The sequence below is a fragment of the Oncorhynchus kisutch genome, linkage group LG20, assembly GCF_002021735.2.
Source record: "Oncorhynchus kisutch isolate 150728-3 linkage group LG20, Okis_V2, whole genome shotgun sequence".
In the NCBI taxonomy this organism is placed as follows: Eukaryota; Metazoa; Chordata; class Actinopteri; order Salmoniformes; family Salmonidae; genus Oncorhynchus; species Oncorhynchus kisutch.
This window is the reverse complement of record NC_034193.2, coordinates 23292803-23312391: the sequence shown is the minus strand read 5'-3', so window position 1 is coordinate 23312391 and position 19589 is coordinate 23292803. Positions and strand designations below refer to the sequence as shown.

At 42.7% G+C, this 19589-nt stretch overlaps 1 protein-coding gene across 1 annotated transcript; it reads right to left on the bottom strand.

The window, feature by feature from the left end:
- Positions 1-1077: 1077 nt before the first annotated feature.
- On the bottom strand, positions 1078-13850 carry atp6v0cb (ATPase H+ transporting V0 subunit cb). The gene is made up of 3 exons (XM_020453736.2): positions 13554-13850; positions 2501-2684; positions 1078-2206 (listed from the first exon to the last, which is right to left on the bottom strand). Exons 1-3 carry the CDS (start codon positions 13624-13626, stop codon positions 2002-2004), a joined length of 462 nt encoding a protein of 153 aa, XP_020309325.1. The 5' UTR covers positions 13627-13850; the 3' UTR covers positions 1078-2001.
- Positions 13851-19589: the final 5739 nt, after the last annotated feature.

Genomic DNA, 19589 nt, shown 5'->3' with positions numbered 1-19589 from the left:
GGAGTGTCCACCAGAACTGTTGCCAGAAAATGGAATGTTCATTTATTTACCATGTTATTAACCAACATTGTTTTAAAGAATTTGGCAATAGGTTCAACCGGCCACACAACCGCAGACCACGTGTAACCAGCCCATGACCTCATTTGAGACCAGCCACCCTGACAGCTGAGATGAAACTGGGTTTGCACAACCAAAATATTTCTGCAAACGGTCTGAAACCGTCTCAGTGAAGCTCATCTCCGTGCCCTTCGTTCTCACCAAGGTCTTGACCCGACTTCAGTGTGCAAATGCTCACCTTCGATGGCCACTGGAGCAGTGCGCTTCACAGATGAAGCCCGATTTCAAATCTACTGGACAGATGGCAGACAGCGTCGTGTGGGCGAGCAGGTTTGCTGATGTCAACGGAGTGCCCCGTGGTGGTGGGATTATGGTATGGGCAGGCATAAACTATGGACAACACAATTGCATTTGATCTATGGCAATTTGAATGCACAGAAATACCGTGGCGAGATCCTGAGGCCCATTGTCGTGCCATTCATCCGCCACATGTCGCAAGGATATGAATGCTGAAAATGTCCCAGTTCTTCCATGGCCTGCATACTCACACGACATGTCACCAATTAAACATGTTTGGGATGTTCTGGATTGATGTGAACAGCGTGTTCTAGTTCCCACCCATATCCAGTAACTTCGCAGCCATTGAAGAGTGGGACAACGTTCCACAGGGCACAATGAACTATGCAAAGGAGTTTGTATTTTTAAACCACTATGTGACCAGAGGAATCGCTTTCCCCAGTCATGTGAAATCCTTGGATTAGGGCCTATTGACTTTCAATTGACCAATTCTTGTATGAACTGTAACTCAGTAAAAATATTTTAAATTGCATGTTGCATCTATATTTTTGTTCAGTGTAGCGCATTGGAGTTACATTAACAATCACCTTTAAAATAACCCAAATCAAGGAAATCACCTGAGATACATGAGTGACATTTCTACAATTAAACAACCTGGCTACCTATTTGAATTACACGATGGCACAGTGAGTATGGCGGTGTACAAGGAATTGGACCAAAAACCATAGCTCCATGCACGTTTAATGGGAGAGTTGTGGTGAGAATGCATACATCTACCTACAGATGAGGTGGATGAAGAAGCTGGAGATGACAGATTTGGAAATTACACTTGTGAGACCCAACACGGGGCACACACACACCTTTAATGCAATCAAAACAGCAGTACTACAGGAAAACATTGAAGTGTTTCAAGAATGTTTGTAATGATTAAACTACACAACTCCCACCCCACCAGTCACACACTAAAGGCAATCTTAATTTTAAACCAAGTACGTTAATACATCCAGAGGAATTCCAACCACTTATCACAATTAACCCACAGTGCATTAAATCTATAGATATTTGTATATGTATATATATATATATATATACATATCTCTTCTAGGGAATTTAACATTTTTGCTCCATTTAAAAACAGATTCATTGAACAATTCTTTATAAATAAAACCAGTGGAAAAACAAAAAACAAAGCTAAGTCCATACAATTCTCTTTACAAATAGATCCCCATAGACAACACAGAAATCATGTGAACTCCCAACTGAATGTGGAGAATAAAAATGCAGTGGGGCCCTTTGGTGAGGATCTAAGACGAGGCAGAAACCAGCAAGAAACCTGGCGCACCTGAATGTCGTTAAACCAGGGGGGGAGGAAGAATCTCCATACATTTACACACACGACAGACAAAATCACTACATTGCGCATTTACAAGAAGTTTGACTATCAAATCTGGACTGTACACATTGTAGAGATAAGACCATATTTACGGAGCCATTTTTAATTATGTAATTATTTTCCACGTTCGTCTCTTTTTTTAAACTTTGTCATACATTTTCCTTTTTTTTTTTTTCCTTTACATTTTATTTCTGGTTTTACTCTTTTCTCCAGCAGCAACATATAGGACATATTTTGGTGGAGAAGTTGGTGGTTTATTTCGTGGACAGGATGAGGGCCACAATGAGACCGTAGAGTCCGAGGACCTCGGCGAAGATCAAGATGAGGATCATGCCCACAAAAAGCCGGGGCTGCTGGGCCGTGCCCCTCACGCCCGCGTCACCTACGATGCCGATGGCAAAGCCAGCTGCCAGCCCGCTCAATCCCACACTCAGGCCAGCACCCAGGTGGAGGAAACTCCTACAGCGGAGAGAGGATTACAATAGGATCAATACAATTTACAGGGTTACTATGTGACGCAGAATGAACAATGACAAAAGCAAGCAGATGTTTTCAATAAGACATTTGGCAATAAAACTACAATTTCCACAGTATAAAGATTTGATCTTATGTCAATGTCAGCTGTTATGGATTGACAGACCAGTTGCCTCCCAGCCTGTTGTAAGTTCCTCACATTGTAGTATTGGGAAAGAGGAAATGCAACTCGAGCACATTTCTAGATGTAAGAGATGTCATGAGAGGAGTTAGGCTTACTTGTAGAGGGTGACCTTCTCGGAGATGTTGTTGGCAATGAGCACCGCTACTACCAGGCCGTAGATGGCTATGATACCCGCCATGACCACGGGGATGATCGACTTCATGATGAGCTCCGGCCTCATCACCGACATGGCAGCGATCCCTGTGCCACTCTTAGCCGTCCCATAGGCTGCTCCTAAGGCTGGTGGAGGGGAAAGGAGGTAGAGTATTAGATATAATACAGTGTTCTACTTCATTCTGTGATTAGATCAATGTACAAATACAGTAGAATACAGGGTTGAGCAACATGAGGAACTGAAATTGAAGATCGTAATGTAATCAGTTTCTGTTCCCTTTACAAACAAGGGCAACATGGCTACAAGCTGGGAAATTCTGCCTGTGTATGAGGAAATTACCAGCATCATGTTTCCCCCCCCAAAATAGCAGCTTGCCACTGATGTGCTCGACTGCGATTCAGGCAAATTCTACTCGCCTCAACCCATAGCTCCCAACAGGGAATGGAGCTCAGTTTAACCCCCTTCATGGCTCTGTGCCAGAGCTGCAGTGTTCTAAATCACACCGCCTCCCTGCCTGAAAAACTCATTAGGCTCTTCACACAGGAAGCTTCTGACATCAGAGGACAGCAGGATGCCACATCCCTCCAGAGGCAACCAGCAGCAGAAGGGACACAAACCAGCACCAATCATAAAATTGAGTCTGTCCATTCTATTTCTATGACAGCACTAACCGGTAGGGGCCCCGCAGAACGCAGTCAGCACAGACAGGCGGCGCGTGACGACAGACCATGAGGCAGAGAGCCATATGGACATTCACTATTAATGCAATGGTGCATCAAAAAAAAAAAAAAAAAATACTGCAAGATTGGGAAAGTAGATAATTTACCTAAATCTCAGAGTCAGACAAACTCATGGATACAATGTGTCTCTGCATGCAGTTGAGTGTGATGTTAGCATATCATTAGCTTAGCACAATTGTTGGAAGTCTGCCAGTGCTTTAACCAGCTCCTCAAAAGCTGGGTGTTGTCATTTATAGTCTTGTATACATAGTAACCAACATTTTATACATTTCACTGATAATCATAAAAACAAGATTCTATCCACTCCCTCATTCTCTCCCCTTTGTAGCATAGAGATCGCAAACGACGCATCCATCCAAATGGCACTGCCCGTGCGCTCAGACACCATAATAGGACAGATACAACATTGTGACCTCTATACATCTCTATGCGACAACGGGAAAGAATGAGGAAGTGGATATAATCTCTAGAGAGGAGGAAGTGGCTGGCCAATCCTTAAAATGTGCACATGGCAGTCAGCCACCTGTCAGGCCACTACTCCCTCTACATGCACTTATTCATCACAAGACTGACGCCGTCGATGCAAGGTTTAATCACTCAGGCCATATAGAGAAGAGTTGTTCAGCCCCTGAGTACGAGTGACTTAAAGTGGATGCTGTCTGGACCTACATCTCTGATATCAGAGTGAGGCATTCAGTCATGTTCAGAATTTGTCAAACCAGAGACAATTTACAAAATTTGAAAGGTCATGCAGTGCCGCACACTAGCCAATAGTACCAATACCCAAATGCATTTACTGCATATTGGTTTCGAGTGTCCCCATCAAATGAGTCTTGGTGATTGATTTTACGAAATAGCCAAGCACTTCTCAATTTCACTTGAGGGAAGTCTATAGACAGAAGGGCTTTATGTTACAACAGCACATCAGAGACCAAGACAAGACCACGTCCAACCGCTGAACGGTTCTATACAGTAGATCATTCATGCCACAACCACTAAAGCACCATCTTGCAGCTCCCACTCTGACCGGAGGTGGTATATGGTTAATGTAATGACTTCCATGTTGAAGCACAATGAATTACCCTCTCCAAACAGCTGGCCCTTATGCCCGCTCTTGTGTTCAGTAGAGAAATAGTTGAGTGAAATTAGAGAATTAGTAAACTACAATCACTGTTCTAATTGGGGAGTTCTTTTTTTTTTTTTGCCATGGTGTGCTTTACTGAACACGACCCAGATCTACAGGTAGCCTAGTGGTTAGAGCGTTGGACCGAAAGGTTGCAAGATCGAATCCCCGAGCTGACGAGGTAAAAACAAATCTGTCGTTCTGCCCCTGAACAACGCAGTTAACCCACTGTTCCTAGGCAGTCATTGACAATAAGAACGTTCTTAACTGACTTGTCTAGTTAAATGAAGGTAAAAATGTCAATTTAAAAAATTTAAACATGCAGGTTAGTGGAGACAAGGTCCCATGGCTTTATTCTCTGAAGATTAAATGTTGAGTTTGAGGACTGCTGCAATGGGTGGCATGAGAGACAGAACCCCTGTGCTTTAATCCTAATCCTCTGCAGAGGTAAAGAGCTTTCTTTTTTTTCTCCCCCCTCCAGATCACTCATTAATGTTACTACACTCTGATGCCTCAGACGCTCTGCAATGTAAAGATACTGTGGAGACAGAAGTAATCAAACTGATGTTCAGTGAAAAAGATGCTCAAACAGCCCTTTATCAGTACTTTAATATGAAGCATAATATAGCCAACTCTTGGTCTTAAACAGCACATTAACTGTAAGCTACCTTGATGAAACCATAGTGGACAGTATTGCAGTGAAGCCAGGGATATTGCCCAAGCATCTACATCTGCTTTGCAATATAGCACCCATTTATTTAGCCTAAAAAAATAAATGAGAACATACTGGTCCATCTAATTAAATATTTTGAGCACACAATCCCTAAACTATGTCTATAGACACTGAACAAAATGTGGTGGAGCTGAATCTGGGTTAGGTAGTGATGTGAGGGATCAAAAATGGTCAAATGGAGTAAATAAGACCATTAGAATAATGTACTCTCCATGATGTTATGGAAAAATATAAAGCTACTCCTAAATCTATTGAACCAACCGACAGAAAATGCCATTTGAGCAGTAATAGAACAAAACTAGATAACAAAAAAATGCTAGTAAATAATCAAAATAGGTTGACTCATGACACAAAAAGATTAGCTTTTAGAGTAGGGAGGACACAAGCCACCTCAGTTAAAAAGGATGACTTTTATACAACACCAGGCTTTTAGGAGGTCTTAAATACACCAGCAGATAACAAGGCTAAATTTTAACTCGTCGTCTGCAATAGTCAAGCATTTTAAAATTATGCTTATGCCCTTACTTTGGGCTATATAAAACACTATAAATTCTGAAGTCAAGCATCTCCTCCAGTGCCATGAATAGGCTAGTAGTTGTTAGGAGGGTTAGGGTGTGCACTACTGAGATAATGTGCAGCACAGCTCACTATGGTAGACTGGGTCAGCCAGTGCCATATCGCTACCATGCTCGTCACAGCCAGTACTGACTACCAACCAAGAGCAGAGGCCTCAAGCAGTGAAGGCTGCAGACATAACAGCCCAAAACGCTACTAACCAGTCGATATGACGCAAGCGTAACTGACAGTACAACTGACCATCATGAAAATAAAATAACCGTTTATTTTTTGGGAACGAACATTGACTGAAGACGGGACAGCCGGGTATTAGTGCAGTTGAGACAATTTCTGTGATTAAACGTTGTTGTCCCTTGCCGAAATGAGCAAGGTGTAGTAGCAAATGATGAATAGAATGGGCTTGGAACCTCTAACCATGGCAATTCAACTAGTAAACCCATTACTCCAATTCCTTCTTTGCGCCTATGGGTACACTCTCAATGGCCGCCAGTCCACCCATCATGTCATCATTGACTTGACGCCCAATCTCCTCCTATGGCAGTACATGGAAAGGAGAAGATCTGCATTTAAAATGTGTATGCTATTCGAACAGTTATTACGGACCGGTCATTTGGCTGGCCAATTATAGTCATCCAAAATTCCATGATCGTCAGAACCCTATGCAGCGACCTCAGTTTATCACCAGAAAGTAACAAGTCGTTTAATGAAAAATAGCCACAACAACCAGTTATCAAATTAGGCTATCGATTATGTTAAAATGCTACAGTACAACTCATGGTGGTGATATTCTAAGGCTGTTCATGCCTCTGTTACAAGTGAGACTTCTAACCAATATTTTAGATTCCATCATGGTGCTTCCACCGTGCCAAAGCAGACCCTTCACACAGAGTTAAGACATTAAAGAAAATAACTGGGAACGGCAACAGTGAAATAAGTGTGAGACGGTCTTCAGAGGCTGCTGCATGCACTTTAAAATGATCATGAAGCACAATATAGGCAATGGTTTACAAACACAAACCAGTAGATAAAAAACACATTTAAAATCAATAGATAAAAAACACATTTAAAATCAATAGATAAAATGTCTATTTACATATTGTTTCTCAATCTCAAGTATGGTGGTAGTAGTGGTACAGACACCACAAGATGGCAGGCTCACGTTTCCTGTAGGATATAAACCTTGTAAGATGCTTAATGCGGTGTCCCTAATCAGCCTCCTCCACTGGGTGCGCCACCCACCAGCAGCCCTCTCAGCTGGCTAATTCCCCATCTGTCACTCCTTCCCACCCTGCCCGTCACAGATCACGCCCACTGCCAGCTACAGGGGCTACCCGCACTTCCCTGTGCCGTCACTATCCATAGGAGCACAGGGTCAGCACTAACATGTATACGACTCCAGTTAGGTTAGCCTCTAGCCAGTGTGCTTCCTACACATATTTGTTATGGTCTATTTGAGGGCAATCAGTTTCCACATGTATGGAGCGTTGACAGAAACATTAGGTGAGAGGGTCATACACATTTCTGAACTTTGGGGCTGCGAAAAGGAGTACAAGTAGACTTACTTAATGCACTAGACAGGAGTATAACTGAGGCCACCCTTCATCCACGTTATTACAGAACCATGTTTTCTATAGGCCATGGCTTCATTTTCAATACCAAAGCTGAACTACAATACAGCCAGTAAGGCTAGAGTCACCAATTCACTTTGGTTGTGAAAAAATTAAAAAAAATACCCCACCACACAGTACAGGAGCCAATAGTGCCACATACAGCCCTAACTGCTAGTAGCTGGAAGGTGACAGAAATTGAATTTTGGATGAAGGCAATACCCTCCAGCTACTAGCAGTTAGGGCTTTGACAGAAATTGAATTTTGGATGAAGGTAATTGGCCAGCCAAATAGTCTCCAGAATAACCATTTGAATAGCAAACCATTCTCTCTTCACTGCATGTGCTGCCATTGAAATAAATATAATAGGCATCCCCATTCAAGTCAATGAAGGCAGCCATTGCGAGAGTACCCAGAAGGCGCAAAGAATGAAGTAAAAGCAGGAAGTGTACACGTCAATAAGTGCTGTGACTTGTCATTGTCTTACGTCAGATGGCATCACCATCTGACGTGCAAGGACATCGGTCGCCACTGCCAGTGCAGTGACTTCATCAGCTGTTCATTCAACTCAACTGGCATTACAAAAAAAATACATTGCATTTTATTTAACTTGAAAAGTCAGTTAACCTCTAGGGTAGGGGGCAGCATTCGGAATTTTGGATGAAAAGCATGCCCAAATTAAACCACCTGCTACTCGGGCCCAGAAGATATGATATGCATATAACTGGTAGATTTGGATAGAAAACTAAAGTTTCCAAAACTGTTAAAATAGTGTCTGTGAGTATAACAGAACTGATTTGGCAGGCAAAAACCGGAGAAAAAAACAAATATTTCAGGAAGTTGTTTGTTTTTGTAGTTCTACTCAATGCCATTAACAGTATCCACTGACTTAGGACTCAATTTGCAGTTCCTATGCCTTCCAATAGATGGAAGGCAATAGTCTTTAGAAATGGTTTCAGGCTTGTATTCTTATAAATGAGGGAGTAAGACCAGTCTGAATGAGTGAACCCTGACATGTCAGAGCTTTTTCATGCGCAATCCCGAGAGAGTGCATTTTTTGTTGACCTTTTATATTGATGACATTGTCCGGTTGAAATATTATAGATCATTTAGGCTAAAAACAACCCGAGGATTGAATATAAACATCGTTTGACATGTTTCTATGAACTTTACGGATACAATTTGGATTTTTTGTCTGCCTGTTTTGACTGCGTTTGAGCCTGTGGATTACTGAAGAAAACGGGAACAAAAACGGAGGTTTTTGGATATAAAGAGACTTTATCGAACAAAAGGAACATTTAGAGTAAATTAATGTCTTCTGAGTGCCACCATATGAAGATCAAAGGTAAGGGTTCATTTTCTCTCTATTTCTGTGTTTTGTAAAGCTTCTGCTTGGCTAGTTACTGTTAGTAATAATTTGTCAACTGGGCTAGGTTCTCAAATAATCATAAGGTATGCTTTCGCCGTAAAGCATTTTAAAATACTGACACCGTGGTTGGATTCACAAGAAGTTAATCTTTAAACCTATGTAAAAAATGTTTTGTTTTCTTAATTTTTATAAATTTGTATTTCTGTATTTGGCACTCTGCAATCTCACTGGATGTTGGCCAGATGGGACGCTGGCGTCCCACATAACCTCTAGGGTAAGAACAAATTCTTATTTAAAATGACGGCCTACCCCGGCCAAACCCTAACAATACTGGGCCAATTGTGCGCCGCCCTATGGGACTCCCAATTACAGCCGGTTGTGATACAGCCTGGAATCGAACCAGGGTCTGTAGTGACACCTCTAGCACTGAGATGCAGTGCCTTAGACCGCTGCGCCACTCAGGAGCCCTGAGCCTGTTCTATTCATTAAACATCGTTGGGGGGGGGGGGGTTTATGGATGAAGACCATCATGAAAATAATCATTTGTTGCTTGTTTCAGCAGGGCACAACAAAGTTATCACATTAAGAATCCATGATAGAGCAGAAACGGACTCAACCGCACTAATGCCTGGCTGTCCTGTCTTCAGTCAGCTGTTGGTTAAAAATTAAATAAAAACCTCTCAGATATCTCTTATCTATATTATTTAACGGTTAAGACTTATTATTTTCATGACTGTCTTCATCCATAACTATGTGCCAGCCCTACTAGCAAAAGCTGCATGATTAAAATCCCCACTAGGTCATGCCCTATATAACATGACAATTTAGCAGAGTCAATTATTTCTAGAACATCAGTCCAAAATCAGCTTTGCCACATGCAGCCTAAGCCGTGCTAAAAGAACACAATGTCATTTGATAAAGGGCACAAAAACTTAAAAAGGAGAAACAGTACTTTGTGAAATAGTCTAATTAAAGTCCTACTAGTGTCTGCTTTTCACCTAATTTATCACCGAATTTACTTAAGGCACATCAATAGGTGGTCCAGGTATCCTCATATGGCACAAGTGTGTGGGTGGGGGGGGGATTCTCTATTGTTCCCGCAAACAAGAGGAAGGCCGATAACAGAAGGCACCAGCAGACCAACTACTTGAATGGCCTACTCCTTAATGAAATAAAAATACCAATTATCAAAACATGTTTTTATCCTTACATTTCTCTGGTACTTTTGTATACTTTAGTCAGTAGTTCTGAAAAAGCTCACGAGCCTAAAGTGGTCCCCGAAAATGGAGTACTACATCACCTACACTATGTGACCAAAAGTATGGGGACACCGGCTCAAACATCTAATTCCAAAATCATGGGCATTAATATGGAGTTGGTCCCCCTGTCACTGCTTTAACCGCCTCCACTGTCCTGCAAATGCTTTTCACTAGATGTTGGAACTAAAGGTCGACCGATTCATTGGAATGGCCGATTTCAAGTTTTCATAACAATCGGGAAAGCTGTATTTTTGGGCGCAGATTATTTAATTTGTTATACCTTTATTTAACTAGACAAGTCAGTTAAGAAAACATTCTTATTTTCAATGACGGCCTATTAACGGTGGGTTAACTGCCTTGTTCAGGGGCAGAACGAGTTTCACCTTGTCAGCTCGGGGGATTCAAACTAGTCCAACGCTATAACCACCTGCCTCTCATTGAAATCCACGAGGAGTCTGCCTGTTACGCGAATGCAGTAGAAGCCAAGGTAAGTTGCTAATTAGCATTAAACTTATCTTATAAAAAAAATAAAATCAATCATAATCACTAGTTATAACTACACATGGTTGATGATATTACTAGTTTATCTAGCGTGTTCTGCGTTGCATATAATCGATGCAAAGCTGCAGGATGATTTAACAAAAGCGCATTTGCGAAAAAAGCACAATCGTTGGACAACTGTACCGAACCATAAACACCAATGCCTTTCTTAAAATCAATACACAGAAGTACATTTTTTTCAACCTGCATATTTTGCTAAAAGAAATTCAGTTTAGCAGGCAATATTAACCAGGTGAAATTGTGTCACTTCTCTTGCATTCATTGCATGCAGAGTCAGGGTATATGCAACAGTTTGGATAGCCTGGCTCATTGCGAACTAATTTGCCAGAATTTTACGTAATTATGACATAACATTGAAGGTTGTGCAATGTAACAAGAATATTTAGACTTAGGGATGCCACCCGTTAAAATACCGAACGTTTCCGTATTTCACGGAAATAGTGTCCCGATTCAACCATATTAATGACCAAAGGCTTGTATTTCTGTGTGTTGTTATAATTAAGTCTATGATTTGATAGAGCAGTCTGACTGAGCAATGGTAGGCAGCAGCAGCCTCGTAAGCATTCATTCAAACAGCACTATCGTGCGTTTTGCCAGCAGCTCTTCGCAAGCACAGTGCTGTTTATGACTTGAAGCCTATCAGCCTAATGGCTGGTGTAACCGATGTGAAATGGCTAGCTAGTTAGCGGGGTGCGCTCTAATAGCGTTTCAAACGTCACACGCTCCGATGCTTGGAGTGGTTGTTCCCCTTGCCCTGCAAGGGCTGCGGCTTTTGTGGAGCGATGGGTAACCCTGCTTCAAGTGTGGCTGTTGTCGATGTGTTCCTGGCTCGAGCCCAGGTAGCATCCACTAAACCAAGATTCGTCTGTCGGACTGACAGATGGTGAGGCGAGATTCATCACTCCAGAGAACGTGTTTCCATTGCTCCAGAGTCCAATGATTGCGAGCTTTACACCACTCCAGCCGACGCTTGGCATTGTGATCTTAGGCTTGTGTGCGGCTGCTCGGCCATGGAAACCCATTTCATGAAGCTCCCGAAGAACAGTTATTGTCCTGACGTTGCTTCCAGAGGCAGTTTGGAACTCGGTACTGAGTGTTGCAACTGAGAACAGACCATTTTTACTTGCTATGCGCTTCAACAGTCCCATTCTGTAAAGTTGTTGCTCCTAAATGTTTCCACTTCACATTAACTGCATTTGCAGTTGACCGGGGCAGCTCTAGCAGGGCAAAAAAAAATTGACAAACTGACTTGTTGGAAAGGTGGCATCTTATGACGGTCCGACATTGGAAGTCACTGAGCTCTTCAGTAAGGCCATTGTAAATGTTTGTCTATGGAGATTGCATGGCCGTGTGCTCGATTTTATACACCGTTCAGCAACGGGTGTGGCTGAACTAGGCGAAGCCACTCATTTGAAGGGGTGTCCACATACTTTTGTAATAAATAAATGATACTTTTAACTACATCATTGACCCGTCTCGCTCTGCTGTGGGTGCAACGTGCATCTTGCTAGCTGTCACTCATATGGCGAGAGGTTGAAGCTCATTGCTTGAACTCGAATTGCTAGGGGGCTGGGCCCACATTGGGGGGGAAAAAAATGGCACCACAGCTTCCAGAAAAACTGTTGTTTTCAAACTAGAGATCGTGGCCAATTGAGGTGAGACAGTAATTCTGCATGTATGAGCTACACATCAACACTTAGAGATCAAAGCAGGAGCAGATAAAGTTCCAGAACATGTCTAAGTGTGTACATTACTGTATTTAGTGCCATATTGTTTTTCCACTGGAAAAAAGTTTAAAAAGATTGCTGGAGTGGATGTTTAAACATTGATTGCTAATTTTGGCCTAGTGATAGTCCAAACCATGTATATTGCAGTCAATGGCACAGTTGGTTGGTAATTGTATGCTGTTAGGAAGTATATTATGCAAAATGCTTGAGTGAACACATCAGACATAACAGGACAATAAAACAAATCCTAAGACCATACTGATGCATCATCGTCTTCCCTGTTCTCATTTGTCATGAGAAAGATCACTGGACCGTCGTTTCTACACCTTCACTTGGACCGGAGGCCATCCAGAACATGAGCCAGAGATCAAATTATTGCACTTAGTTGCCAATTCGTCTTCTTAGACATGCAAATGTATCATAAATCTGATTGAATGTTCTATATTAATCGTATTATAGTGGTATATTGTTTATTAGGTCTACACCACAAGTGCACTTCCTAAATCCTTTGCTACTTTAACATTCCAAATCACAAGTCCAATCGTGTGATTGTCATGTGATATTGATGCAAATACCATTTTCCTTGAATCTAAGGTGTCTCGTGCAGTTTATTTCCATTTCAATTATCTGAGGCCTATACACATGAATTGGTCCACAAGCGCCCAATTCCTATGCAGTGGCCTTTTAAAATCACCCAAATGTACTTGGAATTGTTCGTATGACGTGGACCAAACGATGGCATTCCATTCCCTAGGTTGTCATCGCATGAGCGTGCCCCCCTGCTGGTTATGCCTAACGTTACATTGCACAAATCTATAACCAATTTGAGCTGGTATTCTTCATAGTATCAGTTGTTTATACTCAACATCTGACACGGATGGTCAATATTCACAATCAATAGGCCTCCTGCCGTCATAATGACCAACTCGCCGAAGATGCCAGTAACGTTACGCTCCAATCTGGTGGTGTCTTAGTGTGGCGCATGTCGCAAAGCGTAAAACGAAAAGCGCCTAAAATTGAGAAAGAACGAACTCTCACTTCAAATGCGTTGATCTGAAGGTGTGATTATTGGTAATGACAGTTTCGCAAAATACTGGACAAGTATATTAGCTAGCTAAAGTTAATTAAAATGTCAAATAACGTTACGTCAATGACTATTTCTGCCTGGGCTCCTTTAACGTTAGCTGGTTTCAAGCAATAACGAGAATTGTGCTGTTAAGATTGACAAATTACACATACAATGTATAATTTAAATGCAGCTAGCTAATAAAGATAGTATTTGAATTGTGTGATAATTACCGCTGAAAACCATAGCCGCAGAGGCACCCATCACTGCGAAGAACGGAGAGTATTCGGGGCTTTCGGACGACATTCTTTCTCACACAGTAAACTAAATAATACAAAACGGCTATTACTATGTTTCCCAATGGTTTTAGGTACTAAACCTATCGAAGGCAACGGTCTTTAGCTGTAAACTGGGAAAGGTACAATAACACCTAGCTAAGTAGCAATGTAAATGGACTAGTCACGAATCTTCAGATAAATACCCGGCGTAGCAGCAGCACAAAATGGCGAAGTGGAAAAGATCACCTGACTGGTCATATGGATAAAACCCATCATCAACTGTGTGTAGGGGAGGCGCTCACAAATAACTCTAATAATGATTTACTGCAGCAAATCAAACATAATTAAAATTACAACAACAAACAAATCTAACATAATTCAAATGACAAAAACAATTGTATACATTTACGACTAAACCCATGCAAAGTAAATGGTTTATCTCCAGATTCTGTATTTCATTTTTTGAAGGTCATCCCCTATTTTAATCTCTTTTGGTGTGCTCCGCTGCAGGCTTTGGTGGCGTTCGGTCGTCACTAGTTACCACACCCACAAATGTCTAAACCCCGCATATTTCTACAATTTACCTTCTGAAAATCTGATTTTAAACATAACCTTACCTGAACCACACTTCTAAACCTATGCCTAACCTTAACATTAAATGCCGACCAAAAATGTGATAGAAATGTTGACTTTGTGGCTGTGGTAACTAATGACAACCGTCGCGTTCCCATGCTCAGAAGTTGCATGCATCAACCAACGATTGCATGCACGTCATCACTGGTGTCATCGACTGACAGACTGCTATAGCCTGTGATCTGGTTAGCTGAAGCGTAAAATACCTATCCAGGCGTTGTAAGATCTGGCATACGCCAGCAACGCCTGGGCCGAGGAACGCACCCTTTCCCTTTGCTATCTAGGCATTCACCCTCCTTCAGAATGAGGAATGAAATGAGTGGAAGAAGGGTGTGGATGCTCAGGGGTTATGCCTTTCTCCTTGAAAATTAAGTGAAATACATCTCACTATTGCTCAACAACAATATGCTTCTTACTTGCATTGTTGGAAGTGAGGCTCAATGCATTTTGTATTCATTAAGAGTAGCCTAGATATTTCTTAAAGTGATTTGCACATGATACAATAACACAAATTCAAGACGTATAATTCCGTTGTGAATTAATTTGTTCATTTTGCACCTGGATAACATGCAGGAGATGGTCGTTTACAGTAAGCTGTGATATGCAGAAGTCATGTGGAGCGTGAGTGTCAGAGATTGTGTGGTGGGGGAGGGAGCCGAGAATCCCACTATATCGCTCCCAGCAACTGCAGGCTCAGAGAGCCAGGGACAGCAAGAGGACAGCAAGGGAGTGACGCTGAGTGTGTGAGTCAGAGAGAGATTGTGCAGAGTCCCACCTCCTTCCTCCATCCCTCCATCCACCCCCTCTACATCCCCATTCTCCTCACAGGCAGGCAGGCTGTCAGAGCAACCCCTCCCCCCACCAAGCCCCTTTACCCGTGATGTCATTTCTACACCAGCATCACAGGCCTCTCTCTGGTTTACGTTTTCTTCGACTGGCATCATACTATAGGCCCTCATGCTACCTGACATATTTGAGGTTCACAATTATCATTATCTTGCAGAGAAATACATTATTTTGTGCTACAGATGCACACGAAGAGGATGCATCAAAAACATAAAGGTCATAGTTGAATGGATATGATTTGTGTCCTGTTTTATTTTCTCACGGGTGACTGAACAGATATTGATCCAGGAATCTCATTTACTGTGATGTTTGACAAGGCAGCTAAAGGTAACCTCTCCTCCATTAAGGCAAGTTATCATGATAGCATATCTGTGATGCATACTCAGCAAACTCCCTGCCTGAACATTTTGTCATATGAACTCACACTCACATGTGTGTGTTGGTGAATGTCAGGATTGGTGGATCCACGTTCATCGAGCAAGACATGGTCTCTGACAGTAGAGATTAATCCGAGAAAAGACAGTGACTTCCACTGTGCATCTGTTTCATGGATAGGGGGAACTCACAAAATAGGGAACCATGTGAAACATTCTCACAAGGGCATGATTCAAAGTGACTGTCCCCCCAGGCATATGTGTAGATCTGAGAAGATTGGATAGGTTCAAGCAGTATGGCAAGCCTATCAGAGGGCAAGGAGGAGCTATGACCATATTGTTTATCCAGCCGATCTCTTCAGATCTGTAAAATTATGTTAGGTTTAGGGGCTAGGGATTGTTTCTGAGCAGGAGCGAGCTGTCATGATACACTCATAAGGTTTATTGCAAAAACTATAATGGCACCGAAGGGGATGGCCACCGTTTTACAGGCCCCTGACCAATTGCTATTTTGTGTTTTTCTGCTCTGATCCCTACTTTCTTTCTACGTAATGTTTTGACCACTATTTCATATGACCGAAAAGAGCTTCTCAACATCAAAACAGAGATTACTAACCACGATTGGGGTCAATAAATCAAAGTTGAAGGACATAATGCTCATCCCAGACCAGGCCCAAATCCCTGTCACTGGGAGGAGGAGGAGGAGGCAACGCTACAGAGGTCGGCGTGCAGGATATCTATCGAGACCGTGATGGCAAGTGGATAAGTCGCCATTACCTTCCGTTCTATTGGCAAATGTTCAATCATTTAAAAATAAAGTGGACGCGCTCCGTTCGAGACTATCCTATCAACGTGATCTGAAGAACTGTAATATCCTATGTTTCACAGAGTTGTGGCTGAACAAGGACATTTTTTTTTAACCTTTATTTAACTAGGCAAGCCAGTTAAGAACAAATTCTTATTTTCAATGACAGCCTAGGAAGAGTGGGTTAACTGCCTGTTCAGGGGCAGAACGACAGAAAAACCTTGTCAGCTCAGGGGTTTGAACTTGCAACCTTCCGGTTACTAGTCCAACGCTCTAACCACTAGGCAACGCTGCCTCGAGGTCCTGCTCGCCTTAGTTAGAATACCTCATAATGAGCTGTATACCTCACGATTTACCAAGAGAGTTTTCATGTATATTTTTCTTAGCTGTTTATTTACCACCACAAACCAATGCTGACACTCAACTAGCTGTATAAGGCCATAAGCAAACAAGAAAATTCTCACCCAGATGCGGTGCTCCTAGCGGACAAGGATTTTAATGCAGGGAAACTGAAATCCATTTTACTTCATTTCTACCGACATGTCTCAACTGGAGGTGAAAAAACTCTAGATTAGCTCTACTCTACACACATACAAAGCACATACAAAGCTCTCAAAGCTCTCTTAAGATCAGATTTGGCATCCTCCATCCTCTTAATTCCTGTTTACAAGCAAATTTTCTAACTGGAAGTACCAGAAATGTGCTCAATAAGGAAAGTGGTCCGATGAAGTGAACGCTAATCTATAGGACTGTTTCGCAAGAACAGATTGGAATATGTTCCGGGATTCATCCTATGGCATTGAGGGGTTTACCACATCAGTCACCGGTTTCATTAATAAGTGCATCGACAACGTAGTCCCCACAGTGACCGTACGTACATATCAAATCAAATCAAATCAAATTTATTTATATAGCCCTTCGTACATCAGCTGATATCTCAAAGTGCTGTACAGAAACCCAGCCTAAAACCCCAAACAGCAAGCAATGCAGGTGGAGAAGCACCTGCATATCCCAACCAGAAGCCATGGATTACAAGTAACCTCCTCATTTAGCTGCCGCCACTTTCAAGGAGCGGGACACAAATCCGGACGCTTAAAAAAATCCTGTTACGCCCTTTGACAAACCATCCGACTCTGATGCTCGTTGGATGTGGCAGTGCTTGCAAACTATCACGGATTACAAATGGAACCCCAGCCGCAAGCTGCCCAGTGATGTGAGCCTACCAGACAAGCTAAATTCATTCTATGCTCGCTTCAAGCGAACTATGCATGAGAGCACTAGCTGTTCCGGACGACTGTCTGATTACGCTCGCCGTAGCCGATGTGAGTAAGACCTTTAAACAGGTTAATATTCACAAGGCTGCTGGGCCAGATGGTTTACCAGGACGTGTACTCAGAGCATGCGCTGACCAGCTAGCAAGTGTCTTCACTGACATTTCCAACCTCTCCCTGACCCCGTCTGTAATACCCACATTTTTCAAGCAGACTACCATAGTCCCCGTGCCCAAGAACACCACAGTAACCTGTCTAAATGACTATTGCCCCGTAGCACTCACATCTGTAGCCATGAAATGCTTTGAAAGGCTGGTCATGGCTCACGTCAACACCATCATCCCAGACACCCTGGACCCACTCCAATTTGCATACTGCCCCAACAGATCCACAGATGACGCAATCTCTATTGCACTCCACACTGCCCTTTCCCACCTGGACAAAACAAACACCTATGTGAGAATGCTGTTCATTGACTACAGTTCAGGGTTCAACACCATAGTGCCCTCCAATCTCATCACTGAACTAAGGACCCTGGGATTAAACACCTCCCTCTGCAATTGGATACTGGACTCTGGAGGGCCACCCCCAGGTGGTGAGGGTAGGCAACAACAACACATCGGAACACGGGGCCCCCTCAGGGGAGTGTGCTTAGCCCCCTCCCGTACTCCCTGTTCACCCACGACTGCGAGGCCACACATGACTCCAACACCATCATTAAGTTTGCTGATGACACGACGGTAGTCACAGACGACGATGAGACAGCCTACGACGATGAGACAGCCTACAGGGAGGTGGTAAGAGACTTGGAAGTGTGGTGCCAGGACAACAACTTCTCCCTCAACATCAGCAAGATAAAGGAGCTGATTGTGGACTATGGGAAATGGAGGGCCAGACACACCCCCATTCACATCAACGGGGATGTAGTGGAGACAGAACTTCAAGTTCCTCTGTGTCCACATCACTAAGGACTTATCATGGTCTAAACACAACACCACAGTCGTGAAGAGGGCACGACAACGCCTCTTGCCCCTCAGAAGGCTGAAAAGATTTGGCATGGGCAAAAGTTATACAGCTGCACCATTGAGAGCATCTTGACTGACTGCATCACCACTTAGTATGGAAACTGCTCGGCATCCGACTGCAAGGCGCTACAGAGTACATCACTGGGGCCGAGCTCCATGCCATCCAGGACCTCAATACCAGGCGGTGTAAGAGGAAGGCCCTAAAAATTGTCAAAGACTCCAGCCACCCAAGTCACAGTCTGTTCTCTCTGCTATGCGCACAGCAAGTGGTACCAGAGTGCTAAGTCTGGGACCAAAAGGCTCTACCCCAAAGCCATAAGACTGCTGAACAGTTGATTAAATAGCTAGCTGGACTTTCTGCTTTTCACCCCCTACCTACATGTACATAGTACTTCAATCAATCAATCACCTAACCAAACCTACAAGTACATATTGCCTCAATCAATCACCCCAACTACCTTGTACCCCAGTACACTGACTCGGTACTAGTACTCCTTGTGTATAGCCTGCATTATATATATCCTCGTACTTCCTACTTTTTAACTGCATTGTTGGGAAAGGGCTCGTACGTAAACACTTCCTGTTAAAATCTACACTTGTTGTGTTCGGTGCATGTGACATTTTAAATGCCTTTTGATTGGGTAGATTAATTTGCACAAAGGATGTGCATATATATTTTTTTTATACTATAACGCAAGAGGCAATTTCAGGACTGTAAACATAATGTTAAGGAAGTAGCTGAGCTAAGCTTCTCAGGTTTAGCATCTGGCCCATAAATAATAATTATGTATTTATTTATTTAGCGCTTTGAAAAACAAAAAATAGCGAATTCAGGGAGCTGACAGTTCATGGAAGAAGGTCTTCCACACCTACATGATAATGCAGTTCAATATAGGAGTTCAATTGAGTGGTGGCGTCAATGGTACAGCCAGGAGGGAGAACATCAATCAGACAGGCTTTTCATCAGGAACCTCTGTCTAGGAAGATCACGGCTACTCCTCCTCTGTAGGTAGGCTAGAACATCCAACACCGAAAGT